The 14,524-nt window shown below is 37.4% G+C and overlaps 2 protein-coding genes and 1 non-coding gene across 3 annotated transcripts; 1 reads left to right on the top strand and 2 right to left on the bottom strand.

Moving 5' to 3' along the window:
- Positions 1-1,385: 1,385 nt before the first annotated feature.
- On the bottom strand, positions 1,386-3,307 carry LOC112511705 (phosphopantothenoylcysteine decarboxylase subunit VHS3-like). Its single transcript, XM_025117417.1, has 3 exons — positions 3,053-3,307; positions 1,936-1,994; positions 1,386-1,855 (listed from the first exon to the last, which is right to left on the bottom strand). The coding sequence occupies exons 1-3, from the start codon at positions 3,170-3,172 to the stop codon at positions 1,537-1,539; spliced, it is 498 nt and encodes a 165-aa protein (XP_024973185.1). The 5' UTR covers positions 3,173-3,307; the 3' UTR covers positions 1,386-1,536.
- Positions 3,308-4,683: 1,376 nt separating this feature from the next.
- LOC112511878 lies at positions 4,684-4,847 on the top strand. Its single transcript, XR_003069134.1, has one exon. It is a non-coding gene; the product is annotated as a U1 spliceosomal RNA (small nuclear RNA).
- Positions 4,848-5,525: 678 nt separating this feature from the next.
- On the bottom strand, positions 5,526-14,163 carry LOC112511030 (protein TOPLESS). Its single transcript, XM_025116397.1, has 25 exons — positions 13,997-14,163; positions 13,695-13,874; positions 13,284-13,397; positions 13,037-13,195; positions 12,411-12,588; positions 11,994-12,117; positions 11,797-11,906; positions 11,420-11,588; positions 11,199-11,308; positions 11,042-11,111; positions 10,639-10,712; positions 10,463-10,558; positions 10,072-10,167; positions 9,750-9,877; positions 9,413-9,647; positions 9,149-9,310; positions 8,954-9,055; positions 8,503-8,649; positions 8,300-8,410; positions 7,773-7,952; positions 7,464-7,592; positions 7,119-7,214; positions 6,799-6,987; positions 6,045-6,214; positions 5,526-5,951 (listed from the first exon to the last, which is right to left on the bottom strand). Exons 1-25 carry the CDS (start codon positions 14,074-14,076, stop codon positions 5,738-5,740), a joined length of 3,423 nt encoding a protein of 1,140 aa, XP_024972165.1. The 5' UTR covers positions 14,077-14,163; the 3' UTR covers positions 5,526-5,737.
- Positions 14,164-14,524: the final 361 nt, after the last annotated feature.

Below are 14,524 nucleotides of genomic sequence, written 5' to 3'. Positions count from 1 at the left end.
GGAGAATGAGCTAAATGAGAATGCACCTTCAAATTTGTTATCACTAAAATCAACATACTCAAGAGATGTGAGATTGGTGATCAGTGATGGCGGAAGTGTTCCCGTGAATTGATTTGAAGAAATATCCAACAACTTAAGAGATGATAGACTATTAAAACAGTGAGGCAGGTTTCTCTCAAACATGTTGTGACTAAGATACAACTCCTGAAGGTTCTTCAACTCACATAGACCTGTCAAAAGACAATAATTAAATAAAACAACCAGACTAATGTAATGACTCACACTTGCATGGTCATATGATGTCAAAGATCAACTATCGGGCTAATGTAATGTAACGGAAAGTGGACATGGATGTAGCTATATATGCTACATGAACTTTGCTTTCGTATGTTTTAAATCGTGAATGGTCTAGATAACATACCAAGTATCGAGTCGTTGAGCTAGTTGTAAGCAAATGAGACAGTTCTAATGGAAGGTGATAATGCATTTATTGTTGATGGGATGCTCCCAACAAATTCATTAGCACTCAAATCTAAGACCTCCAATGGTGAAAAGATGTGAAAGCTAGAAAACAACAAGAGTGAAATAAGGATTAATATACGTATTTAAACAAAAACATTAAAAAAAGGATTTGTTAAATAATTAAGGATCAATTTTTCATGAGTCGATAACTTGAATACTTTTTTAAAAGCAATAACAATGATGTTGTAAAAGGATGAAGAAATAACGCTTACCTTCCATTGGTAGTGTTCCATTGAAATCATTACCGTTTAAGAGAAGGATTTCTAGATCAGATAAATGAAGAGACACATACGCAATTAAGTTGTTATTATCATTTTAATAACAACTATGCATATTTTCATGTAAAGAATGGTGTGTGAGTTTATTTGTTGCATTTGTTGTATATAAATATTATCTACTTCTAAAAAAAATTAATTTAAAATTTAAAATCAAGATATGATGTATTATTGATTGCCGCGGTACACGACCTCTAAAATCAATTTTAGATACGAATTGTAAGTTTGTCTTGATACAAAATTGATACCTCCAGAATTTTCTGTTCTCACTCTTTCTTTCTTTGTTTTGAAGAGACACATGGTGATTCTATCGAAAACAATTTTTATCAAACTTTGGAGAATCTATCGGAGATTCATGACTGCAACCACCTGCTCTTGCCCTGTAATCACAGATTCACAGTATACCAGCCAGTGAATTACCTTGATGGGTTTTTAACATGACTTTAGATGTCACTTTGTTCCTTTTAAGCAAATGTTGTTGGGTTTTGGCATAACTCATAAGAGAATTGATTCTTTTCTTGGTTTTGTGTCAAATTTTGTTGCCAGTGTAACCCTGTAGAAACACTTGCATTTAAGAGCCAATAAACATGAACACAAAGGCTACATTTTCTCAACACCAAATGGATTCAATATCCATCAAGAAATTAGCTAAATATTTGACTTACTACTAATGTCTAAACCCTCAATGCCTAAATGTGATAATGGAACAAATGAGCTTAATGAAAACAATACTTTTTTCCTATTTTTTCTTCTTAAAGGGTGGCTGGTTCTCTTCCTCTTCGTCATCATCGTCATCATCATCCTCATCATCTTCGTCATCATCATCATCTTCATCATCGTCGTCATCGTCGTCACTTCCTGCATCCTCGTTAGCATCAGAATCACTGTCGGGATCCCTTTCTTCATCATCATTGTCGTCTCCAGATGAATCTTCGGCGTCGTTATCACTGTCATCACCAACGACAACATCTTCATCGTCACTGTCGTCTTCTGTTTCGCTATCATCTTTGCATTCATCAGCAGAGTCTGCAACATTCTTAAGTTCACTTAAAGGAAACCTGCATCAACACAAATCCCATCTTAACAACTTGTATAAGAGCCAGCAGAGCACAAAAACGAAGAAAAAATCCTGTTGCACCTCTTCTCGGCATCAAGCAAGTTAGTCGAGGCATCAACATTGTTGGGTATGGATCCAATCTGAAATGACAATAACGATATAATCATGGAAACATAATTGAAAGCCATGATTCATAGTACTGCCACTACCAACCAGTTTTGTTCAAGCCACGGAAGATCAAAATTCAAAATCATAAAATTGCAATCGAGATAGAAATTGGTAAAGTAGAGTCAGGGACATCTATTAGCATGTTAAATCTTGGTTCTTGAACACGACTCCCAAAATTTTGGGGCCCAATTTTACTTAAGCTTGGGGTCGAGATTTATATAGCCACCTGTGAACCGACCTCAATAAGGACCCATATAATTTCTTTCACAATCAAAAGATGCTATTTAATTCCAAAATTTGTTGATCAAAAACAAAAACGACTCTTTGGTATTCTTCTCACTGTGTCATTTTAAACATTTTATATTTATATTGTTTATTGCTCATTTCATACGATCTATTAATTTAGCATGCGTGTAACAGGGCCTCCAAAAAGATTTGGACAGCTATAATTAACAGCAGATCAAACTCAGAACTCTCGGAGTATTATTGCAATTTTAGGAATCCTGCTGCAATGGCATGAACATCACCAACCAATCTAAGCAAGAAGCTTCTTTTAATCAGATCTAACACATATTGATGAGATTTAAGCAATGCCACCACACAGTGTCTTACAAATTCCATCATCAAAACAAAATACAACACAAATCGCAAATTCAGTTGTTCTAAGCTTCAGCCAGCAATCAATTGTCAAACCACAAAACATAAATGAATACTAAGCAATCAAAGGTAAATCAAAATGAATATTAGACCGGATTTCACATCAATGGAACAGATCCTGAAGTAATTCCGGAAAAAGCAACCAATAACGAATTTCTTAACAAACGCCTTCAATTTACCAAGATCTGCTTACTGGAGCAGCGTTACTCATCAAATCAAAATCAAAACCACGCTTACGTATTACAAAGGCATCAATAACTCAACGTAGTAAGAAGTAAATTGCACAGAAACAACCCAAATTAGTAGCAGAAAATCGTGGTAACACAGATCTTGTAGGAAAAACAATAATAATGATAATGTAGTATAGATTTACCAGAAACAGAAGCCAGCAAACGGATTTCTGAGCAACCAAAACTGTCTGAACCATCCAATTCAAGGTCTCTGCCACAGGAGGAGCACCACCACCACCATAGCATCGCCTTTCCGTCTCCATTGCGGCTTAACTTAGGGTCTAATCAAGGAGAGATGTAGAAGGATTTTTGCAGGGGATTCTAGGGTTTTGATTGACAGATTAGGGCTTTTGTGGGTTTAAGATTTCTGATGTTTTTGACCAAAAATCCACATATTGGTCAACTGGTCAAATATCCAGAGTCCACGCTTTTTATCCTTTAAAATAAAGTCAAAATACTTCCATTTTACTCTGAAAATTTTTAGTTAGAGATATAAAATGGAGTTTGTTTTGTAAGAGGGGTTTAAATCTGAACTTTTATTTCAATTCTGATTGATAACATATAATATTGAAGTTTGAAATCTGAATCAATAAGACCGTTTATTTTTATAAATTGATAAAATGTCTAAATTTGTTTAAATTGTGAATTTTACCCATTAGAATATTATAGTATTGAATTTATATATAAATATATACAGTTTCATATATTTATCCATCATCGTTGTGAAATTTACATTTAAACTATAAAATTAACATTCATTTAAATAAATAAGGTGAATCGATAATAATATATAAATTAAGAAGTCGCTTAATTATAGTAAATTGAGTTTTACTATAATCCAAGTGGATCAACTGAGAGAAATTATCTATTACATTGAGAACAATAAGAGGAGGCAAGTATGAGGTTGGTTTATCTCTTATCAGATAAAAAGACAATAAGAAATAAGTGGCTCTAAGAATTTGAGAAAAACAAACAGTCTGAACGACTATACCTCTTACCGAATCAAACATAAGAGGTTGATAAGAACTTTTCTTTTAAAGAAACAAACAAAGCCTTAATGTTATCTAACATCCATCAAAATAAATCATAGATAAGTGTCTCTTATCCTGCAAAAACTAACTGGATGATAGTTTTCTCCCTCACTGACAAGATAAGATTCTCGAAGAATCTCCAACAGCTCCAAACGATACCAATATTAGCTGATATTGGTTTTTCTTTTATAATCAGTATGCATAAAGTTCATCAAATTACATAATCTGAACTTCCATCAACAAATGTCAAACTACTAAATTACTCTGTCATTGCTAACCAAGATTTTCTCTTGAAGCCGTTGAAAAAGGTGAACAATGCTACAACAGCGTAACCAAGCACTTGAAGAGAAGGGTTTGAGTCAAATATTATTGCCAAAAACCATAGTGATTCGATTCTTGATCAAAAGCAAGCAACAAAAAAACATCTAGATTAACTGTAACTGCATGTTATGTAACTCAAATACATCAGAAAGTAAGTGTGTTGAAGCATATTTTTTAGCCCCAATTTGTCCTATAAAACCAAAAATTTCAAGTTTGAATTATGACGCAAAAATAAGTTTTGTAACTCAGAATTATTAAATTTTATTTATTTACCAACTATGAATTAAATTTATTACTAATTAATGGGAATATTGATGTGGTTGAGAAGCTTGGTGGATTTGATTTGATCCCACATCGAAGAAATAGAGAGAAGCGGAAGGGGGAAGGACAGCTATTAAAGAAGAAGTCGAGAATGTGAAAAGGCACTTACCTGGACGGGGTCTTTGGGCGATCAAGAAGGTCCATGGCCTAGGTTGCGGACCTCCATTGCACCATGCGGAGGGGCTTCTGCCTAAGGTCGGCCCAAGTTGGTTGAACCTACGTCATAATTTGTGTCAGTGGGGGCATGCGTTCGCGCAGCCCCTAACCAATATATAGTTCAATTATAACAGCAGGGATTTGTATCAGTGAGCCCTTGCGTTTGTGCACCCCCTTAACCAATCTACACTTCAATTATACTAGCAGAGGCTTGTGAACGCATTTTCAAGCGGTTCGCCAATCCTTGAATGTCCAATGATCTTGTTGAAGTCGTTTAAAAAAAAGCATGAACCAGGCTAGGTTTGTCTTAACCCGATCCAGGGTTAGTGAGCAAAATGAAAGGAGACATTCAAGTTCGATTCGTGTCCGGTTCAAGAATAGACCCGGGCTTTATATGCTCATGAAAGATCTGATCCAACCATAACTCAAGCATGAACCAGGCTCGGTTTGTCTAACCTGATCCAGGGTTAGAGGGCAACATGGAAGGAGATATTCAAGGCCGATCCATGCCCGGTTCAAGAATAGACCCATGCTTTATGTGCACATGAAAGATCTGATCTAACCACAACTCTTCGGATAAAAGATCTGATCCAACCACAAACTCTTCGGATGGGTTATGGACCACCAATCCGGCTTCATCAGGGTCATCCGCAACCCAAACCGTTTTTGCAGGTTGCATAGTAAAATGCATGAACTTACCAAGCCATCGTTTTCAATTCGACAATTTCGAGACCGAACTTCTAACACAACACTTTTTCATACAGTTTTCGTCAATAATCCCAAAAAAAGGAAGCAACTTTATGGATTCCTTATCATGGAAATACAAAATAAACAACATTTCACCATTTTGAATTTGGAACCCTAGAAACACTTAACCTAAATCTTGCACACAACCAAGTTAGATCTACAGGTCAATAAACACCAGCAACACCCCTAAATCTTCGAAACCGCCAGCAAAACAAGCGTTTAAAAGAACTTGTGTTGCTGCAGACGATTCCGTCATCTTTGCCCTTGTTCCGATCCCGAACCTCCGACCGGTGACGATGCCGCTACATTGCTTGTTGACCCGTTTTCTGCAGGTGGTGGCACCCCCCATTTGCCTTCTGATTCAAGTGGTTCGAAAACATGAACCACACCGTCTGAAAGGCCTAGTGCAAACTGGTTTGGTTCTTGTGGGTGAGCCGCAATTACCATTGGGTGCACGTTTAGATTGCTGCAAAAAACGCTAGAAGGTTTGAGAATTGTTGTGCAAGTTGGGTAGAGGGGTAAAAGCATACCAAAACTGAACTTCGTTAAAGAATTTCACCTGAGGACACTCGGGGAAAGATAAACAGATGGATTAATGCGACAGCGGAGGCGAAGGTGAGACGCAGTGAACACACATACAGTTGCATCCGCAAAACATGCGTAAACCAACTGACTATCGCATGAAAACGTGGCGTGCGATATAGGGGCAGAAGATTCACGTTGGACCCACTGAAGAAGCAACAATTGGAACAAGAAAAATATATAATTTTGTCAAGAACAAGATAAACAAAACAAGCGAGCCCAATATATCCACCCGAAGGTGGGGTCCAGGGGTGACACTACAACAAAATCAACTTTATAGAACATCAAATATGTCTAAATGTCATAATAGACTGCTTCGTAAGACTTAAATTCATAGAACCAAACAATTGTGTGTCCTGTATAAAGGTGTTACAATATCTGATAGGATGTATTTGGGCAGCCAAACAAGTTTTTTAGGACTTACTTTAAAATAAAGTGTCCTATTAGCTTTTTTTAAAGAATACTAAACACCCCTTTTCATAAAGCATTTTTCAAATAATGTCATATAAAAAGACAAATAGAACACTTTGTTTCAAAATTGTGCTAAAAGAGCGTCATATCAACTTATTGTAACACCTTTACACAAGATCCACAATTGTTTGGCTCAATAAAGCAGTCTATTAAGACATTTAGACATATCCGACGTCCTATAAAACCGATTTTATTATAGTGGGACTATTTCCATCGAAGACAGGACATAATAAAAGATGATCAAGAATCGAGTTTCTCACCTGTTTTACGCATTCTAGTTTGGATGTTTCGTATATAGCCAGCTGAGTCTCGTGGACTACAAGAAAATGGATCTGATCATGATGAAACTGCACTCGTGTATCAGACTGTGCAGCCGTTGTCCTCCCCGGAGGAAGTTGCAAGTATTTAGCTTTTTGCTTTTCCCATCCATCAGAACTCCATACACAAATCTAAAACAAGAATATTACACATAAACGGAATAAATTAATGTATATTCTCATCAAAATTCCGCTAAAAATCATAAAGAACATTAGTAATACGTCAAAATTAAGCATTCACGACGTCCTTGATCTTTACGAACCTGAGAATCTGCACCAGACGAGACAAGAACGTTGAGCACGTGAGAGAAGGCAAGCCCAGTGATTTTTTTGGAGTGGCCTTTAAGTTTGCTTTTCACCTTTATGCCGAAAATGATGATTAGAAAAAAAACTAAACCAAACAAACTCGGTATATACCGCTTAAAAGTAGGATCTCGGAGGGGTGGGATGTAGGCAGACTTGTCCTCTGCCCCAAAGGGTAGAGGGGGTTGTCCGTGAAGGTCCCCCAAACTTGTGCAAAAGTGTGAGCAGAAATCATAATCAGAATGAATTGGGTGTGTGTGTGTGCGTGTGTGTATCGAAAACTTGTCAAAGTCTGTGATACGTACCTCATCGACACGAACGTTATAGATCTGGATTGTGGAGTCATCCATACCAATAGCAATGATGTTATTATCTTGAGGATGGAAAGCAAGAAACGTTGCCGCTGGGGGCGGAGCCATGAATGTTGTCATTGTCTGCAGTTGCCCGTATTAATCGAATCAATTCAAGATGTTGAAAGGTCGTGTTTGGTAACCATAAGTTAGCTTATAAGCCAGCATATTCTTTAAGCTTATTGAAAAAGCCCCATTTAGTTAGCTATAAGCAAGTTTTCTAAGAAGCTACTTCAAGTGGTAGAAAAGAAAGAACAACATTACCTTGAAAGTCATCATGTTAAACAAAGAAATCTTTCCTCCTGATGCTGACATCACATACGAATCATTTTTGGACAGAGCAAAACAAGACACGGATTCTTCCGGGTTCATGTCAGCCACGTCATTCGTCATTAAAATCCCGCTTGAAGGTTGCCATAGTTGTGGGGAAATGCCGGCTGTTGCCTGCAAAATGGGTCGTGAATTATGAACTGTTGACTAGATCCGCAAAAGGCCCAGGCTTTATGGGGCCTAGGCCCGAGTCTTCCAAGCCCACTTTCAGTAAACAGAAAAAAAGATCCCGGGCCATTTGGGTGTAAAAATAGTCCCCATCAGGCTTTAAGGACTGGGCCTAGGCCCAAGATCCCCAAGCCCATTTTCAGCAAGCAAAGAAAGAGCCTGAGCCCTTTGGGTGTAAAAATAGACCAGATCGGGCTGTTAGGACTGGACCTAGGCTTTGGGCCGGGCTTTTGTGCATCTCTGCTGTTGACTACGGATTATGAAACTTGTATCTTAATAAGCATCAACCTTACCTTGCCACTTGAGTTACGCTCATTACGTTGCCATTTCCATAATAAATGAATAGCATTTGATGCTAATGCCAAAATGGCATTTCCGGAGTTCGTATATATCAGCCTCGATATCTAAACAATAAAAAGAATAAAGAAATTATGAAACTTTCGGCTCTTCTTTGTGCAAAAACGACTACTTTTGTAAACATGTTGCCATAACATACCTTTGTTACTCTCATGTTTTCCGGAAGCTTCAGTGACCGACACTGAGAAGATTCACTTATCTCCGTGAGCTTCCAAATCTTTGATTTGTCATTTGATTCTTCAGTAATTCGTGGTTTTACATCGGTCATGTTTCTGGTATCTCCATTCTACCATAACCATATTTATAAACTATTAAATTGCAAGAATATATATATATATATATATATATATATATTAAAGAAATATATGGATACGGGAAAGTTCCTTTACAACCCGTAAATATTTTGAGAACTTTGAGAACCAACTACTCATGAATTATTCATGATGAGTATTCATAATGAATATCATGAATATGCATGATATTCATGATGAATATTTAGGTATATTCATCATGAATAGTTGGTTTTCACGGTTCTAAAATCAACCTGTGCCCTATGTAAATATTGTTCTAAGTTGAATATGAACACTGACCACTCCAGAGATAGAGCCAACGGAGGCAACCCTTTCAGCTAATCCACCACTAGTGGCGGCAGCTGCAGCGGCAGCGGCGGCAGATATCGTATTTATGGCAGGCTGCAGATAACAATTAAACAAACAGATATCAGATGGTAATTAGCGATACAAAAAGATTGCTCACGATTTCTTCACTTAATCACACGCAGCTACCTTTGCAGCTTCGGGTGTTCTTGAAGCAGCATCATAAGAAAGATTCTCAAAAGTCCGAAGCAATCGAAGACCATCAGAATTCGCCAAGATTTTGATTCCATTTTCGTTTGACGAAACCGCTAATAACGCGCCATCCTTGTTAAATCGGATTCGTGGGCTTGCCTTCAATTTCGAATCGATTAAAAAGATTAGAACAAGTAAAGGAACCAGTTATAAAACACTTCACTTAATATCAAGTCTTTATTGTGAGATAAACGAAATTACCGGAAGACCCCCATCAGCATCAACACTCATCAAAAGTTGAGTGTTGTCCATATCCCAGTACTTAATCGAGAAATCATCACCAGCTGCCAAAAATCGGTTTTTAGTTGTATCGAATTGGACAACACCTAGAGATCGTTTACGGAACCCAAGATATGTCCTTTTCACAGCTCCTTCACTTTCATTCCATTCCACAATGTGTGATTCCCCATCTTTACTTGTCCCACATGAAAAAAGTCTAAAATTTCCGATCGAGAAAAGAAAACAATTACAACCCGGAACATTATTTAGAACGGATGATTGCATATAGCACAAAATCGTTAGTCAAAATTCACCAAACCTCGTTCCATCCGCACTGTACGCCATAGTCGTGCACCAGCGACCGGGAGCCTCGTAATCAACTCGGGATCCCATGTTATCATATAACCAAGCTTTTATCTTCCCATCAAGAGCCGTTGAAAATATGAACTGACGAAAATAGAAGTTTTGAGTACATAATAAACCAAACAAGCTTAGTCCCCACCCGGAGGTGAGGTCGAGTTCAGGGGTGGATGTAAGCAGACCTAACTTCAACCCCAACAAGTAGAGCCGTTGTTTCAATAAACACCCTTGGCTTGAGAAAAGGGTACCGAGAACAACAATCGGAAACACAAATAAGTTACCTGAATGTTCTCTTTATAGTGCGGGCATACGGAATATACAGGAGCATCGTGACCTTCAAAAGTGTATTGTCTTGCACCAGTTGCAGCATCCCATACCTACTATCACCGGAAAATAAACGAGACAGCATAATCTCGATTAGTATCATTATGGATTATCAAGTATAACTTGGTTAAAAAGGGTTTATAGCCAGCAACCGCTGAGCAGGCCCACACCACCCGCCAGCAGCAGCGGATCTAGAAATTTTGGTAATTGGGGTCAGCTCAAGAGCCCGATCCTCAAAGGACACCACCCTGCCTGTTTGTGAAAGCATACCACCCCGGAACCAACTACACTACACCCTAGGGGCATATTATTATAGTTCATCGAAAACAAGTTCTATGTCGAGCAAACCTTGATGGTCTTATCATCTCCACAAGTTATCACACAAAGCTGCTTATTAGGATGAGAGAATGCAAGATCGTTTACCCCACCGACATGGGCATCAATCTACAACAAAAAGAATCAACCGTCATCAAACGTGCACGCAAGAATACATAGAGTAGCAGCAAAAAAGGAACTAAACAAACCTCAAGATGTTGTCTAACGTCATCACCCCCGTGATACGAATATATTTGTACAATGTGCCTTGAATATGCAACTCCTGTTCACGTGAAATGAAATCAGACCGATTAATTATCTACTAGGTGCACATGAGTTAACAAAGCAAATGCCACTTAACTTGATGATCCAGTTACATTTGATGACATGGACACCAATTTAAGAAAGGTTTACAAAAGAAGTGGACAGTAAACTTGACCTCCATGTCATCAAATCTTACAAGATCAACAGGTTACTGGTAAAAATGGGTTTAAAAAGTAGGAAATTTTAAAACTTCGTTACATTAAATAGGAACCAAGACAAACTTCTGTGCATTTTGATGCATTTTACCCTAATAATATTGACTAAATATAGCGATTTAGCAGGACTTACCAAACAATGAACCATCTGGGCTCCATATTACACGGTTCACGGAGACGCCAGGATCTTTGACCAAAGCAGCCTAAGTTCAGTAAAACGATAAGATCACTATGAGAAGTCGAAAGGTATCTGAAGACATGAATGGAATCATAAGTAAAATGTTTAAAACCTGCATAGGCATCGAACAAGCACTGAGGTCCCACACTTTGAAATTTCGAAGAACCAATTTGTCCCGAGAACCAACTTCCCACAATCCGATGTCGCCCACATTTGTTCCGACTGGTGCATCATATTCATGTAACAACAAAGTCAATATTCAATAGGATGAATGATTATCATTTCCATTCCCCACCCATAAATGTTGACAATAGCCAAAAGATGCATGATTACCTAAAAGTAACGTCTGTTGAATAGGATGAAAATCCATACTCATAGGAGATGAACCCTGGTTCAAAGTTCGTGCAACCGTCTTGGGCAAATCATCGGGTGCATTAAAAGCTTGACTATGACTACCATGGCCCGGGAATGAAACGGGCATCACATTAATTGGTAGATTTACCTGCGTAATGCAACATAGCCACAAATTTCACTCTTGCAATGCTCATAATCTAGCTAAATAAATACTATTCAAGCAAACTAAATGAACCCATTTCATCCATTCGAAAGTAGGGTCCGATAATGTACACGGACCTGACCACCACCCGAAAGAGTAGAGCAGTTGTTTCCATTAAGACATAAATACTATTCAAACATTCACCTCAAATTACCTCCTCATTTATACCCATGGTTCTTGTTCTTTTGCTCATATGATCGGAATCCCCAGATGGGAAATCTAAAGAAGGATTTGTCGGTGGAGTTCTCGGATGCTTCAAAGCGGCTGTAAGTCTCAAATCAAACAGAAGTGTTAAGGGGTAGTAATCAGATAATATGAAGCATCTTTTTTGAACTTGCATAGAAAAATGACCTGGAATAGATGGACCACCAAGACCAATTGCACTACCAGATACACTCGGATGAGATACGGTTGGAGGATTAGACATCCAACCAGCAAGAGGGGTCGGGACTGGACCTGGTGTAGGTTGAAAAGGCTGCAACATTAATACACCAATAAGGTCAAAAGTTGTCGAAACTTATATACTTCACTAGGGGCAGGTTCATTTGAGAACTGTAAATATATTGAGAACCGTGAAAACCAACTATTCATGCATTATTCATGATGAATATTGTGATAAATTCATGAATACTTGGGTATATTCATAATGAATGGTGCATTCAATAGATGGTTTTCTTGGTTCTCAAAATATTAATGGTTCCTAAATGAACTTTCTGCTACTTCACTAATTACGTCAATGAACAAAGTTAAGTAGGGCATAAAACAAACCCCATGTGCACCCAAAGGAGGAAAGCCACCAGCTTTAGGCAATGGTCCAAGAAGTGGATTATTTGCAGGTGATGGAGCACGTGCACCATTTGGTTGTCCACACGAATGGTCTACAAACAAAGTTTTGATATCTGGATTTGGCCTTGGGTTTTTACAAAGTTGGTGCTGCCAATTCAAGCTGCACCAAGAAATAGATAATATCAGTTTAACACACACACACACACACACACACACACACACATATATATATAAGGGCAAAATACATCAAAATGCAATGAAGCTTGTGTTAGTTCCTGTTTAAAGTAACAAAGTTTTTTGTTATCAAAATTTTCTATGTTTTACACATTTGGCCCTGTAACGTGTTGATCGTGTACCATTTGATGACGTAAATGTCAAGTTCATCGTTCACTTCGCCATAACCCTATACGTATATGGGTGTACATGTCATCAAATGTTACAGAATCAGTAGGGTACCGGTCTAAATGGGTACAAAATAGGAAATTTTGAAACTTTATTACATCCAATGAGAGGAAAAAAAAATTAATGCATTTTGCCTTGTATAAAACTCCATCCACATTCTTGTCAACGTAATGATTATGCCGACATAAAACGCTTATACGGCATACCTTTGGTTAATTAGAGTTCGTAACCTAGAATTCTTAAGATTTGGAAACTGCAATTTGTCACGGAAAAGAGGATTTGCTTCAATAAGCTTCTTGAGCTCAACCAACATTATAGCTCTCGCTGATTTTGTATCTCCATATTTCGACAATTGCTCATTTTCCCTTCAACACCAATAGAAAAAGAGTTATAAAGAAACATTCCTACCACCATCTAGTATTCGAAATCTTCAACATTTACGCTTTAACGTACCTAAAATTCTCCAAAGTTAACAACTGAGTTATCTCCTTGAAAAGCTCTTCGTTAAATGAAGCGAAAACTTTAAGATCCTTCACAAGAATTTCGACAGCCTTTGATCGATCATGCCTAAATTACATAAATTCAAATACCCACCGTTATTTAAGCTCAAAGATTCACACATATTACATAAACTCAAATAACCACAATTATTTAAGCTCAAAGATTCAGACAAAATAGGTTTAAATTCAAACACCCACCATTATTTAAGCTGAAAGATTCATATAAATTACAGAAATTCAAATACCCACCATTATTTAAGCTCAAAGATTCATATGAAACAAGCTAAATTCGAACACTCACCATTATTTAAGCTCAAAGATTCACACAAAACAAGTTTAAATTCACTTGAAAGAAAAGGCTTACTTATCCAATGCTTCAAGATACTTCTGCTTCCTAATTTCGAAAAAGATCTTCATCGAATACCGATTATCGTCCACTTTTGTGAACCCAGAAAGGTATTTCTCAACATCATCCCAATTCCCATTTTGCACTTCATCCTCAAAATACTTCATGTTAAAGAAAAAGCCTGATTCTTGTTCCAACCTATGATAAAATCCCAGAAAAACAGAGGCAAAAAAACAAACATATAAGTTCACAAAAAGTACTAAAGATTTAAGAACATAAAAACCTAATTCATCGACAAATATGGGTATTCAAACACTTACTTATGAACAGTTTCCTTAAATTTCTCTTCATCGAGAAACTGTAAGATCAAGAACACAAGCTCTCTACTTAGAGACGACATTGCAGCTCCGCCGTCCCCAAAATCAAGAAAACGAAATTAGGGTTCTAACGAAGCAGATCTGTAAAAAACCCAGAAAGTAAGAAAAGAAATACAAGGTCGGCTACCCTTAGCTTCATCCAAACACTTGAAAGATTACCCAAATAAGTTAATCAATTATTTATTGCTAGGACCAGGTTCACAAAAAAGAAAACATTTAATGCTTGGACACAAATTTCAAGATTTATAAAAAAAAAAGTAAAATGAAAATATTTGAAAACCCTTTAACCCAAAATTAGATCCTTCATCTTCAATCTAACTAAATCACAAAAACCCTGAATTTTTTTATTGGAAAGGAGGGGAGAAAACTTTGACAGATCAAACAGAAGAAAGCAACTTTAAACACTGGGAACTGAAGATGCAAAAGAAAGAAAAGGGTTTGCAAATGGGAAGACCAAAGCAAGTCAAGAAT

This window comes from Cynara cardunculus (genome assembly GCF_001531365.2).
Source record: "Cynara cardunculus var. scolymus isolate 2C chromosome LG 4, CcrdV1, whole genome shotgun sequence".
NCBI classification, from domain to species: Eukaryota; Viridiplantae; Streptophyta; class Magnoliopsida; order Asterales; family Asteraceae; genus Cynara; species Cynara cardunculus.
This window is presented reverse-complemented; position numbering and strand designations above follow the sequence as displayed.

Excerpts from the sequence above, each read along its gene's own strand:
- LOC112511705 (XM_025117417.1), bottom strand. The coding sequence starts at position 3,172 with ATGGAGACGGAAAGGCGATGCTATGGTGGTGGTGGTGCTCCTCCTGTG. Across the intron at positions 1,995-3,052 it reads TTTGCTGGCTTCTGTTTCTG|ATTGGATCCATACCCAACAA; the intron begins GTAAATCTATAC and ends TTGTCATTTCAG. Across the intron at positions 1,856-1,935 it reads TTGCTTGATGCCGAGAAGAG|GTTTCCTTTAAGTGAACTTA; the intron begins GTGCAACAGGAT and ends GTGTTGATGCAG.
- LOC112511030 (XM_025116397.1), bottom strand. The coding sequence starts at position 14,076 with ATGTCGTCTCTAAGTAGAGAGCTTGTGTTCTTGATCTTACAGTTTCTC. Across the intron at positions 11,907-11,993 it reads TGGTGGTCCATCTATTCCAG|CCGCTTTGAAGCATCCGAGA; the intron begins GTCATTTTTCTA and ends TGAGACTTACAG. Across the intron at positions 7,215-7,463 it reads ATAACGTTCGTGTCGATGAG|GTGAAAAGCAAACTTAAAGG; the intron begins GTACGTATCACA and ends TTCGGCATAAAG.